The following is a 12652-nucleotide window of genomic DNA, read 5'->3' as shown; positions in this document are numbered from 1 at the left end:
ACAATCTCAGAGACTCATTTTGAAAATCAAATGAAATCATGGATATAGAAATTTTCCTGTAGTCAGGCACAGTTGGGGGACAAAAGGTTGTTGTTCCCCTTCCCAATGGACTTCCAAGTCTTCTGCAGTGGATTTTATCAGTGTGAAGGCTCCTGCTGGATTTGTGATACCCATAGCCTAACCCTCAGACATCAGGAGCCTCTCTTCATGTGAGAAACTGCCTTGCTCTTATTCAGAGTGACTGTATGTTAGCTCTTCCTGTCAACATGGCCTTGGGGACACCTCTTTCACTGCTTTCATCCTAGCACTTGTTCCAAATATCCCCAGGGTATCTCTCTTCCTCTCCCCCTCTCCCTCTCTCCCTCTCCCCCTCTCTCAAACACACACACACACACACACACACACACACACACACACACACATACATCGTCATCATAGTCCTCAAAGGCAGAGAGTTCTATGCTCATTATGGAAAAAGTAAGGCTCAAAAACTTGCCCGAGGCACCATGCTGTTACTATTGGACTAGGGATTTGGGGACACTCTGTAGCTACAGAGTCCTTTCTTTTTCATGTGGTCAACCTGTCTCTTTACAACCTATTCTTCCTCTATCTCATGCAGGCAGACAGTTGGCATGGGACACAGCCATCCCTCTGGTGCTGTTTGTGTGGCTGTCATCTGCCTTCTGGGCATCCCTTCCCCTGATGGGCTGGGGTCACTATGACTATGAGCCTGTGGGGACATGCTGTACGCTGGACTATTCGAAAGGTGACAGGTGAGATAGAAGGTGTGGCTTTGAGGCTTTCTTTCATAGGGATCTTGATTTTTAAGCTTCGATGAGAAGGATGTTCTAGCTGAGATCTTGGCTGGAACAATGTCAACATTTGGGGACATCCAAGCCCCTTCGTCATGACATCTACTCACAGACTGTCACTGAAAAGCAAGCAGTGTGAATGGTACATAAAGTACAACTCAGATTCTAGCATCCAGGGGACTGGGACATTTGCTTGTATCCATCATAACTATCATGGAGACCCACTACTCTTTGACCTCTTTAGCATAAGGAGCTGTCTTGGCTCAGAGTTCATTGATTTTGAGAGGCACCCATGCCCTTAGATCAACAGATCCAAAGTGTGGAAGGGCTTTGCATTGGTGTGGCCCTCCCAGCATAGAGATAAATTCTAGATCTCAGAGCATCCACTGTGGTCTGATCCATGACAAGGTAGGAATGAATGTATGCAGTCTCCATAACCATGGGGTTTTCTTCTATCACTGCACAGTCTGTGTAGCTCTGGGAGAAAAGAGCATTCGTCAGGGATCATTTGGAGACAGGTCACATGGCTTCTAGTGCTATACCTCTCACCTCTCCCACTGTTTGTTTCCAGCACAGTCATGCTGTATTCATGTTTTACAAACAATAGTGACTCATGAAGCATTTGCCCCTGATATAGGCTTCTCAGGTAAAACTAACTTCTGCACATGAGTGACCCCAATGTCCTGCAGAACACAACCCAACAAAGCTCTTCTAAAAGTCCTTCCTCCTACTTCTCCTTAGCGAACAATAAAATCTTAGTACTTAGTTGCCCCTTCATGAAATGAGGATCTGCCTCCTGCTGATTCCTATTTGTTTCTGGTCATCCTCCTGTCTCCTTAGAGCCTGAACTGAGGCCCTGGTAATCCTCCTGCCTTGGCCTCCCAGGGGTTAGCCACTGATTTCTGACGTGACACAGTATTCAGTGTCTTTGCCCTACGTACATTATTTTCCAATCCTTATGTCAAGAAGGAGATTTCCTTGGATAGTCTTTCCTCTTGGCCTACTGATTCCTCCAGGACTTGGTTGTATATATATATATATATATATATATATATATATATATATATATATATATATATATATATATATATACAAATTATATGTATATATATATACAAATATATATGTATATATATATACAAATTATTGGACTATTTCCACCCAGCAACTCCCAATAATGACATGGAGACTTTATAACCTATTTATTCTAGGTCATTATTGCCACATGGCCCATTATCTCTCACTCAGTCCTGGTATGTCCAACTTCCTCCATGTCTGGCTGGTGAATCCTATGCTTCTCAATTCTTAACATAGTACTTATCTCTGCCTGGAAGTGTCGCCTTTCCTCCCCTGCCTCAGCTATAGGCTGTCAGCTCTTTATTATACCAACCGGAAGGTGATGGAGAAGAATGTTTACAAAATACTCAGGCAGGTGATGATCCAATAAGTGTAACAGTACCAAAGTTCGCCTGTACTCCACTCTCTGCTAGTACAGAAACCACTATTTGAATAATACAAAGACAACCTTTACATGGAGCACAAAAATATTATCCCAATATTTTTCACATTGACGAATCCCATCCTCCATCCTTGGCTAACAAATGAGACTGCAAGGCTGAGCACTGGAGCTTGAGGAAATACCTCTTCATCTCAGTTCCAGGCTCCCAAACACAAACTTTGGAAGACCCATGGCCTCTGACTGCTGAGGAGAGTTCAGTTGGGTACAGGAGCAGCTACACTCTGAGTACTTACCTCTCATTGTCTAGCACAGATGCTGACGGGCCTGGGCTGTGGGCACCCTGGAGCTGACCTCTATTTTTCTTCCATGTACCTGTAGAAACTTCATCAGCTTTCTCTTCACCATGGCTTTTTTCAACTTCCTTGTACCCCTGTTCATCACACACACTTCATACCGCTTCATGGAGCAGAAATTATCCAGGAGTGGTCACCTCCAGGTAAGAAGCCAGCTCCTACAGCAGCAGTAATCTCTTTGTCCTCACAGAGACTCTGGAAAATGCACACGGCATGGCAGAAGTCAGTGTTTTCCATGTTTGCAACAACCATGAGAAGAATCAGCTTGCATAGCGAATATGCTGTTAGAGCTAGAAAATACTCTCCCATTGCTCAAATTTCCAAAGCTTAGGGATCAAGGGCTATAATAGGACAGATTTACCCGGACCCTGCAATCTTGAGATTCAAGCATTTCCAGTACATCATCCATGATGTTCCACTCCACTCTTCCTAGGGATTCAAGGCTAAAACACAGGACTCACTCTTCAAATGGTGTTTTTTAAATTGTCTTAAGATGTTTAATTTATTGAAAAAAAGATGTTTAATTTAATCATAGTCACAGGCTATTACCCACAATGTAAAACCGCATCTGCAAGCACATTTGTCCAAGAATAATGATGCTTTAAAATAAGACCTGCTGGCCATTTCAGAATTTCTATATTAAAATTCCCTTGACAGAGGTTTTCACTTAACTTTGCTATCTTAAAAACTAACAAATGAGTCATAACAAGCTACAGATGTTGTTTTTTTTTGTGAAAGCAAATATTGATATTATATATATTGTGTGTATTTTCACTTCATCTTTGTGAATCTTTTCTGACAACTGAAAGCTTTACAACTCCCATGTCACAGACTGGGTTGAGGCACAGGGGAAGTAGCTAATAGAGTCACCAAATGCCACACATTTAGTAATATCAGAGATTGATACAAACCCTGATTTAGGACTCTTCAACAAAGTGTTCAATTTTAGTGCATAAAAATATTCTTATTATTAAGACAACCTGCTACTTAAATTTATTAGCATGCATTAGAAAATAACATTATAAATTCGTTTTGTCTGTGGATCTAGCTAAGAGGTTGAGAACTACACAGGTACAAGAATCCTGGATCCTAGCTTGGAGGTTGGAGCATCATCTCCTAGGGTATCTTCCCCATTGCTCATCTCCTCATTAAAGATATTTTTATTAAAAATTATTTGAGAATATCATACAGTGTATTTTTGTGCAATCCCCACTCTTTCCTATAACTCCTCTCAGGTCTACCCCCACTTCCTTAATTCGCAGCTTCATGCCCTGCCCACATATTCCTACATACAGGGCCATCTGCTGTAGCATGGTTAGCCAAGGTGAGGCACACCAGCACGTAGCCAAGGTGAGACACACCTGTGCACAGCTTCCCAGTTAGGGGTGGAGCTCATAAACCTCTTCACACTCCACGCTAGAGCGCTAACTAGCCTAACCTTGTGCAGACAGCCTCAGCTGCTGTGACTTCAGGAGTGTAGCAGTGTCATGTCCAGAAAACACTGTTACTTCTGCCCTTCCTGACCCCTGCTTGTGACAATCTGTGCTCCACCTTCCTCTATGGTTCTGGAGCTGTGTGTGTGTGTGTGTATGTGTGTGTGTATGTGTGTGTGTGTGTGTGTGTGTGTGTCTGTCTGTCTGTCTGTCTGTCTGTCCGTCTGTCTGTCTGTGATATAGATGTCCTATCTGTGGCTGAATACTCCATTGAGATGTATTTTCTGTGTTTTGACCAATTACAAATTTCTCTGTTAACCACCATCTATTACAGGAAAAAAAAAACTTTCTCTGATAAGTACTGAGAGAGTTCATTAATGTTTGGGTATACATAAGCAAATTTAGGGAGAAGTTTGATACTATGTATGTTTAGCAGAATAATAGTTGTGGGTTAACCTGTGGGGCCTATGAGCTCTACAATCATGGGTTCTTGGCTGGAATACAGTGCCAAGCATGTATTTCCTCGTGTGCAATTTGGCTTGAAGTCCAATCAGAAAGCAAATGGTTACCCCTATAATCAGAAAGCGAATGGTTACCCTTATAACTTTTTCACCATTTTTGCACTCGTGGGTATATCTTGCCATGCCAGAAATTATTGTAATTCACATGGTTCACAGGTAGGTAAGACTGTTAATGACATTTATTCTTAGCTGTCTACATAACACTTTCCAGTTGTATGAAAGTTAGCCACCCTGGGGCAGTACCTTAGTCAATACCAACTTGATATCCTTTTGTGCTGTGACTAACATGTGTGGTGTCTTCAGAAATTGGGTCTTTTTCTCAAGTTCTTGTGAGCAACCAAGAGCAATACCAATAGCTAATACTGTTTGGGAAAGTCTCTAGGGCATCTATGACTCAAGGGCAGTATTCACACCTGAAATGTTCACACCTGGAACTGGCTTTTTATTTGTCAACCTATGGCATCTGGGAGGAGCATAATCCCCTGTGTTGGTTAAGCCCAGTTAAAGTCTCCTGTCTGAATGAAGTTTTTAAAACAGTGGATTTCCATTTGGCTTGTTCACACATCTTTGTGTTACTTACCCCTCCGCTGTTACCCTCCCAAGCCTCCCCCACTTGTCTCCCTTCCTGTTTTCTCCCTTTTCCCTGTATCATTGGTATTCTGTTATAACCCTCTTCCTTAGATCTCTCTGTTTCCCCACAATATCCTTTTCCTAGATCCTAGGATCCCTGCCTTCACCTCTCAATAATTTTTTGGAGAGAAATTTTTTGGCAGAGTACCCTATATTCTACAGGTACTCCAAATTCTACACACAAATATAAAGATTTGATCTTAAGCTTTACATGAGTGAGAGTATGTGATTCTTGTCTTTCTAGGTCTGGATCTCAGTATGCTTTTCAGTTGCACTCTCTTACTTATACCTATTTTATGATCTCATCTTTCTTCACAGCTGAATGAAATTCCATTGTCTATTATTATCTGTTTTCATTATCCATTCATCTGTGGATAGACTTCTAGATCATTTCCATGTCCTAGTGATTGTGACTAGTACAGCTCTGAACATGGATAAGTATGTGTCTCTGCAGTAGACAACAGAGTCCTCTGGGTATAAAGCCAAGAGTGATATTGTTGGGTCATATGGTAGATCTAGTTCAAGTTTTCTGAGGAACCAACACACTGATTTCACAGTGATTACATCAATCTGTGCTTCTTCAACAATGTATGCTACCATAACTTAAAAACAAAATTATTTGGAGGTGAAGACAGGTTGATCAGTGTGAGCTTAAGACCATCCTGGTTCACATGGGTGCACACATGTGCAGATGAGAGAACAAGTTGCCAGAATCGGTTCTCTCCTTCCGCCATGTGAGTCCTAGGGGTTGGAGTCAGGTTGTTAGGTTTGGATGCAAGCATTTATCTACTTAGCCATTTTACTGGCCTTCCCCGCCCCAACTTTTATCTGCACTCATGAAGTCTCCACATTTATTGGGGATTCCATTGGCCAGAAGGCCATCACCATGGGTTTCTCACCTTTCTGGTTGATTCTGAGCCATCAGCTCTGCTTGAATCAGAATTGGTCACTATCCACAGGCCCAAGGACCTAAATCAAGATTGGAAGCTTCTGGAGGAGACACTGCCTGCCACTGAGGGTCTAGCTTCCCATTACCCTCTGCTGCTCCCTGGAAGGCCCTCCACCAGTCTTAAATACATATTTTTCTTCAGAAGAGGGGAAATTCACAAGGAAAAAAATGTTTCCTGGTTCATGTTTGAAAAGCTGTGGGGGAGGGGCTCATGTGCCTGCGGAGATCAGAAGTCCATGTTCATTGCTTCCTCTGTCACCACTCAGTTTAGTTTTTGAGGAGTCTGTCCCTGAACCTGGAGCTTGCTGCTTGACTCCCCTGGGTAAGCAGTGAGCTAGTATATTTCTTCCTGTCTCTGCCTCCCAGTGCTGGGATTGCAGGCACATGTCCCTAAATCTACCTTTACATGTGGGAGCTAGAAATCCAAATCTGGTCCTCACGCTTGTACAGCATGAAGTTTACCCACTGAGTGGTGTTACAAGCATCACTGCTACATGTATTCTAAAAATCCAACCAACACTGAAGGAAATGTGTCCTCATGCAATGAAATCTCCTTTGTCAAAGAGACATTCTGCATTAAAGTCCTCATGCCTCAGAGTATGTGGAAAGTGAAACCCTTTCAAATCCATCCTGAAATTAGATATCCGGTTGTTAGTATTCCTGTGGATCCAGGAGAAACGTTAGCATCAACAACCTTCCCTGCCAGCCCACTCCCTGTTTATGTCTGATATGGTAAAATAATTTGAGCACAGACAGGCTGATCTCCCATATGGCTGCAGGTACTGGTAGTGAAGTCACTCTAAGCCTTAGGGGAGCTCAGAACCTCAAGACCTGGAAGGAAGCTTATTATCCATCCTACCCCCGTCCCTACCTACAGGCAACTCAGACTACTTTATAGACAAGGAACTTGAGGTCAGATAAGCTTAACCAACAGGCTTAAGGCTGTATATAGACTCTTTCAAGGCAAAAAGCTCACATGATGCCAAGATCTTCTGGTTCCAACCTTTCCAAGAGTGTGGTCTATGCTAGGACTCTTGCCTCTGCACGATTATGGAATGACGATGCTTCTGATGTTTTCTCCCTAGGTGAATACTACTCTTCCAGGCAGGATGCTGCTGCTGGGCTGGGGCCCCTATGCCCTGCTGTACCTATATGCAGCCATCGCAGATGTGAGCTTCATCTCTCCTAAACTACAGATGGTACAGATTCTCCCAAAGCCTAAGAAATCCTGTACATCTTGACATCTGTCTCTGCATCACTCTTTCTGGCTTTCTGCTAACACGCTCGCTTACTCTTTATTTCTTCCTCCTCTCTTCTTCTTCCTTTAAATATCCATAAAGTGCAGAAAATGTTTTTGTTCCACATACACCCCACCCCATACTGGGCCATACTGAGATCCCAGGGACAGCCGGACATAAGAGTAAGTATGTGCTCTGAGACCAGGGGCTGAAATTGACACCCAGTTTCAGAACAGGTATGTTCTGATGTGGTAGCAGGGGTTCTATGACATTCTATAAACTGTGAACATCTACCAGGAAAGGCTCAGAGGCCAACGGATCAAGCTGAGGACAAATGAGTGGCAGTTCTAAGGGAGGGGATCAGAAAGTCATGTGGGACTGGGAGAAAGGTAGAGGCTTCAAAGCATCTTTCATGGACTTTTCCACCACAACAGGTGCCTGCCCTCATCGCCAAAACCATGCCTACAATCAATGCCATCAACTATGCATTGCGCAGTGAGATGGTCTGTAGAGGAACCTGGCAGTGTCTGTCTCCACAAAAAAGCAAGAAGGACCGAACCCAGTGAAACTCTTCAAGAGGCTGATCTCAGTCAAGGCTACCTCTTCAAACCTGGGCTAAGTACACCCGAGATCAGGAAGATGCTGCCGCATACTTCCCAACAGCCCCAGAAACCAGGCCAGACAGTTACCCACCAGCCACAAGATCCCTGTTGAGTCTAATCTTATGGTGGACCCAAGAATTCAGATACTAGGTTCAATGAAAGGTCACAGCCCTCTACACACAGTCTAAGGGGCCATGGGAAAGTAACTTTCTCCAACCCCATCTCTCTAAACCCTGAAGATGACAATGTGGACTAACAACGGTATGGTTGAACAAGCTAACGCGTACTTAGCAATCACATAAAATGCTCACTGAAGTAGATACTGATGTGAGCTTTAGCTATGTTCTACATGAACTCAGCCTACAATAAAAGGAGAAAGCCCTGGGTTTATTTTTGGAAATCATCTGAGGCTGTCGTCTTTCAAATAGCATGTACTAAATTGTAATGGCACCAGGGACTTATTCTGCCCCTTGCTCTATGTCCCTTATTGTAAGATGAGATGACAGAAATGATCATTTGACTATACATTTTGAAATTCATTGTCAGTATTTAAAAATTAAAACAATTGTTTAACACTCCAGATGTCAGAAGATGTGGAGCCACATCCTCAGTTTCCTCTCCACAGTGACAGTCTCTAGAGCTCAGGGTGACTGTGCTCTTTTCCCAGAACATATATGGTCTTGCTTAGCTCATGTGTTCTCTGAAGAGCCCATGTGCCTCCGGGTTGAGGACAATAATGGGGGGACCCAGTCACCTTTAGATGTACATCTGCACCTTCTATTGAGTCAGCAATTTAGAATCAAGATATAACAGGTGCCTAGTCCTTTGTGAGACCTGCAGTCCTAGAAGAAAGTAGAGATGACCAACAGGGTAATGGAAGCCATACTGGAAGTCTAGTAGTGGAAGGGGAAGATTTCCCAGGGACTGTGCGAGACATAAAACATATCCTATGAAGCTGAGAGCCTGAACAGTCAAGTTCCTGGGGATGGGGATAGGGTGGCCATCTATAACTTGTAGATTTGGGTTTACCATCTGGTTCTCTAGATGCAGAAAATCAGGTTACATAAACAACATCCAGATGAAGCTTGCATAATTCAGTCTTATTTGGCTATTTGCAGAACCAAAGAAGGTAGAGGAGAATGGGGGCATCCTTCCCACGGCACCTTTTTCTGGATTATGTTCTCAACCAGGTGATATGCAGACAAGATAACACTTGGCCACACTCCAAGGCCCACATATGATGCTTGGCCTAGCTAGACTCTGGATAGAATGAAGCGAGGAAGTCTTGATGTCAAGGTGGCTTGTACATGAGCAGAGCAGGTGACCAGGAAAGTGGTGGGGTTCAGGCCTAAGATTTTGACCTACCCCCAGTTAATGCCCTGAGTATCCTTTTGGGGACCCTTCTTCTCTTCCACTATTAGAGACATTAAGCTAAGGAGGGATGAGGGATCACTGTCATAAATTAGGGGGAATACCCTTCAGATAGAGAAAAAGGGTTGAAGACAGGTGGAACCAGAAAACAAGTAGCAAGAAGGTTTCGGCTTTTTTGTCCAAGTCTCTGGACTCTCACAAGATAGGAAACAGGTCAAAGGGATCAGCATCCAAGCCCAGTCTCAGTGAAGACATGGGAAGAAGGCAGATAAGCCAGGCTGTGACTAAGGATATTTTGATCTCTGCCCTTCAACTTCCTAGAAGAAGAGAATTGTGATCCAGGCTGGAGGTTATGGGAAGGGACAGAATCCATCCAACAAAAGCCCATACAAAGCCATTCATTTCAGAGTCCCCAGTCTACCCTGACTCTCAAATGTCTTGTGGAAGAACTTTAGAATGTCTCTTCATCTTTGGGCACTTTCAGGATCTTGAGTATATGTAGGAAGGGCTTCTCCTCTGCCCTGCTTCCCAGGCACTTCTAGTACCCCTACCTTGCCCTTCCATGGAGTAAATCAGCTATCTCTGGGTCAAGAGAAACCAAGGAATGATGTGGCTCAATAATGCTGGCGATCCATCTTACAGTAGGGCTTTGGTACAGTCCCTAAGCTTGGATAGAAATCAGAAGTCTACCCATTCCCTGTACTTGGACAAGCTTGGCTGAAGTTAGGAATCAGCTCCCAAATATCTGGAGCTTCCTCAGGCACATTTTCTTCTGTCCTGCTTTCCCATACCTTTGAGCACCACAATGTTCCTACGTTGAGTCTGAACTACTCTTAGAATCAGAAAAACCGACGCAAAGGGAGAGGTTATCTGCCTTTATAGACTGCTCATTTCCTGGCTTGTAAGTTAGGTAGGCCTCTAAGTCCAGTCTCTCTCCACCTCTCTCTCTCTCTCTCTCCCGAGCCTGGGAAGCAACTGATGATCCTTGGGGCTTGCTATATTTCTTTCCTCCATTCACTCACATGTGCCCTCAATTTTATTTATCAATACATGTCCTGCCCCCCCCCACACACACACACGCATGCACAAATACAAGTTTGGAAAGGCACACCAGCAAGGTCCCTTGGTTTATGCAATCCACCCCTGGCTTCAGCATGCTCTAAGAAAGTTCCTGAATCCTTAGAAAACTGAGGCCTCATCACAGCAAGGAGAACCAGGGCAAAGGGAGAAGCTCCACAGCCTGAGAAGTCAGGGGAGAAGAGTGAGGAGCAGAGACCTTGTGCTGGAGTCTCAGCTACAGAACCCAAGGACCCAAGGAGTGGAACACCAAGGACGGAGGCCATCACTGGTTTACTAGGGAGCCTGTCTGAACTTCCCTTCCAATCTCATTGGCTTCAGCGCACTTTGTTTCACTGAGAGACAGTGCTAACATACAGACCTCTGGGATGAACTCAGAAAAAAGCCAACAGGAAGCAGGCCAACTGCAGGAAGCAGGCAAGCACCAGGTACCAGAACAACACTGCAAGCAGCGCCTCCTTCTTTGTATGCCAGCATCCACTTAGCGCTTGTAATACTCTCTCTGTCTTTAGCTCTTGTTCCCCGCCCTGCCTCTCTCTCTCTCTCTCTCTCTCTCTCTCTCTCTCTCTCTCTCTCTCTCTCTCTCTCTCTCTCTGTCCGTCTGTCTCTTTCTCTTTCTGTACACACACACACTCAACAGCTGTTGTGTGTCACACACAGTGCATGGTGGCATAAGCCTGTGCCAGGGTCAATACAGTCACCTCGGGAAGATGCTGTTACACTCTACCATGACATTTGCAAGTGAAAAAACAAAACAAAACAAAACAAAACAATCATGAGGACTCACAATGGCTCAGATGTCAAAGTAGAAATTTCTGAACAACTGTACCCATGTAATTGCAATTAGACATAATAAAGGGGCCTGAAAAGACAATGTGGGAGTTTCACTCAATTTCTTCAAGTCCTTAGCACAAAACTGAACCTTTTTTCTCATTCCATATGATGTAAGTATGTAATCTGAGAGTCACAGTCACACCGTTCAACTCTGCATTTCAACAGAATTAGAATGTGTTTCCACTTTCGGTCCCATTGTGGATCAAAAAGAAAATTCTGAAGTTTAACCAGAGAACCTAAATGCTGCCACGATTTCTGAATTTTCCCCTGAGAGTTAGTTCAGTTAGAGAAAGCCTCCATATATGCAGGCCTGCACCCGGAGCATCCTCTGTCTCTGCTGCCCTCTTGGGGATGAAGAACCCTCTTTGCCCATGTTTTCTGTCTTCTTGATCTCAGTGGATACTGATGCGGTCACAAGGTTCTGAGATCATCAAAAGCCTCTTTCTCAACCAAAATGTTTCTTATGGGCTCAGGTATCTCCTCCCAACAAAGCGAAAGCCAAACAACAACAGCAAGAAAAACCGCAAATCCCACCCTGGAAGCAAAGTCTCCACAGCAGTGAGTTAAGTAAGAGCGTTGCCCTAATGTCACAAAATGGCCCCTTTCTAAGAAGAGGCAGCACAGAACCAGGCCTCTAGCTATTCGTGCCCTCACATGCATCCAGCAGGGCAGGACCATGTGAGCACAGAGAGAGGCTGCCAGCTGCACCCCTAGAGCACCGGCCTCACTCGACACCAGTGTTAACAGGAACTTGAGTTCAGGTTCAGAGCTTAGGACCCCTGGAAGAGGTGTATGTGTGCTAGATGAGCCTTGAGCCTACGGGGCTGGGTTACAGCAGCACTACCAAGCAAATAGTTTTTGCCCAGAGCTCATTTAAAACAGATTAATAGCAGAAGAGAATGAGAGCTTAGAATGAGCTGGAATGTCCAGGGCCACTTATATGGAATTCCAGCTTGAATGATATCATTTTAATTTAAAATATGAAAACAGGCAGGGTGTCACACATATTTTCTTCCAACATAAATATAAATATATATAATATACATATATATTTATATTATATATACACATAAATATAAATTAGGGCACCTTTCTTACTACTGAATTATAAATATATATACGTACATATATATGTGCGTATTATATATATATATGTACATATATATACACACACATATACTTTAAGTCAGGCCTCAAAATATATATTTAAAATAAGAGATATGAAATGTGCCTTCTAAGACCTCCTCAGATTCTAAGAGCCACTGTTTATGTGTTTAACTAAAAACAGTAGAAGAGCTGGGCAGCGGTGGCACACGCCTTTAATCCCAGCACTTGGGAGGCAGAGGTAGGTGGATTTCTGAGTTCAAGGCCAG

General features: G+C 43.7%; 1 protein-coding gene across 3 annotated transcripts in view; it reads left to right on the top strand.

The window, feature by feature from the left end:
• Rgr (retinal G protein coupled receptor) overlaps positions 1-8531 on the top strand; it is a 12240-nt gene extending 3709 nt beyond the window's left edge. The window contains exons 4-7 of one of the 3 annotated variants that reach the window (XM_031361681.1): positions 620-773; positions 2650-2767; positions 7243-7356; positions 7830-8531. In XM_031361681.1, the coding sequence (XP_031217541.1) occupies positions 620-773; positions 2650-2767; positions 7243-7356; positions 7830-7961 (518 nt within the window). In that variant the 3' untranslated portion in view covers positions 7962-8531. The remainder of the gene's footprint in view (positions 1-619; positions 774-2649; positions 2768-7242; positions 7357-7829) is intronic. The other 2 variants (XM_031361682.1, XM_031361683.1) reach the window with 2 other exon arrangements.
• Positions 8532-12652: the final 4121 nt, after the last annotated feature.

The sequence above is a fragment of the Mastomys coucha genome, unplaced genomic scaffold (genome assembly GCF_008632895.1).
Source record: "Mastomys coucha isolate ucsf_1 unplaced genomic scaffold, UCSF_Mcou_1 pScaffold9, whole genome shotgun sequence".
Taxonomy (NCBI): domain Eukaryota; kingdom Metazoa; phylum Chordata; class Mammalia; order Rodentia; family Muridae; genus Mastomys; species Mastomys coucha.
This window is presented reverse-complemented; position numbering and strand designations above follow the sequence as displayed.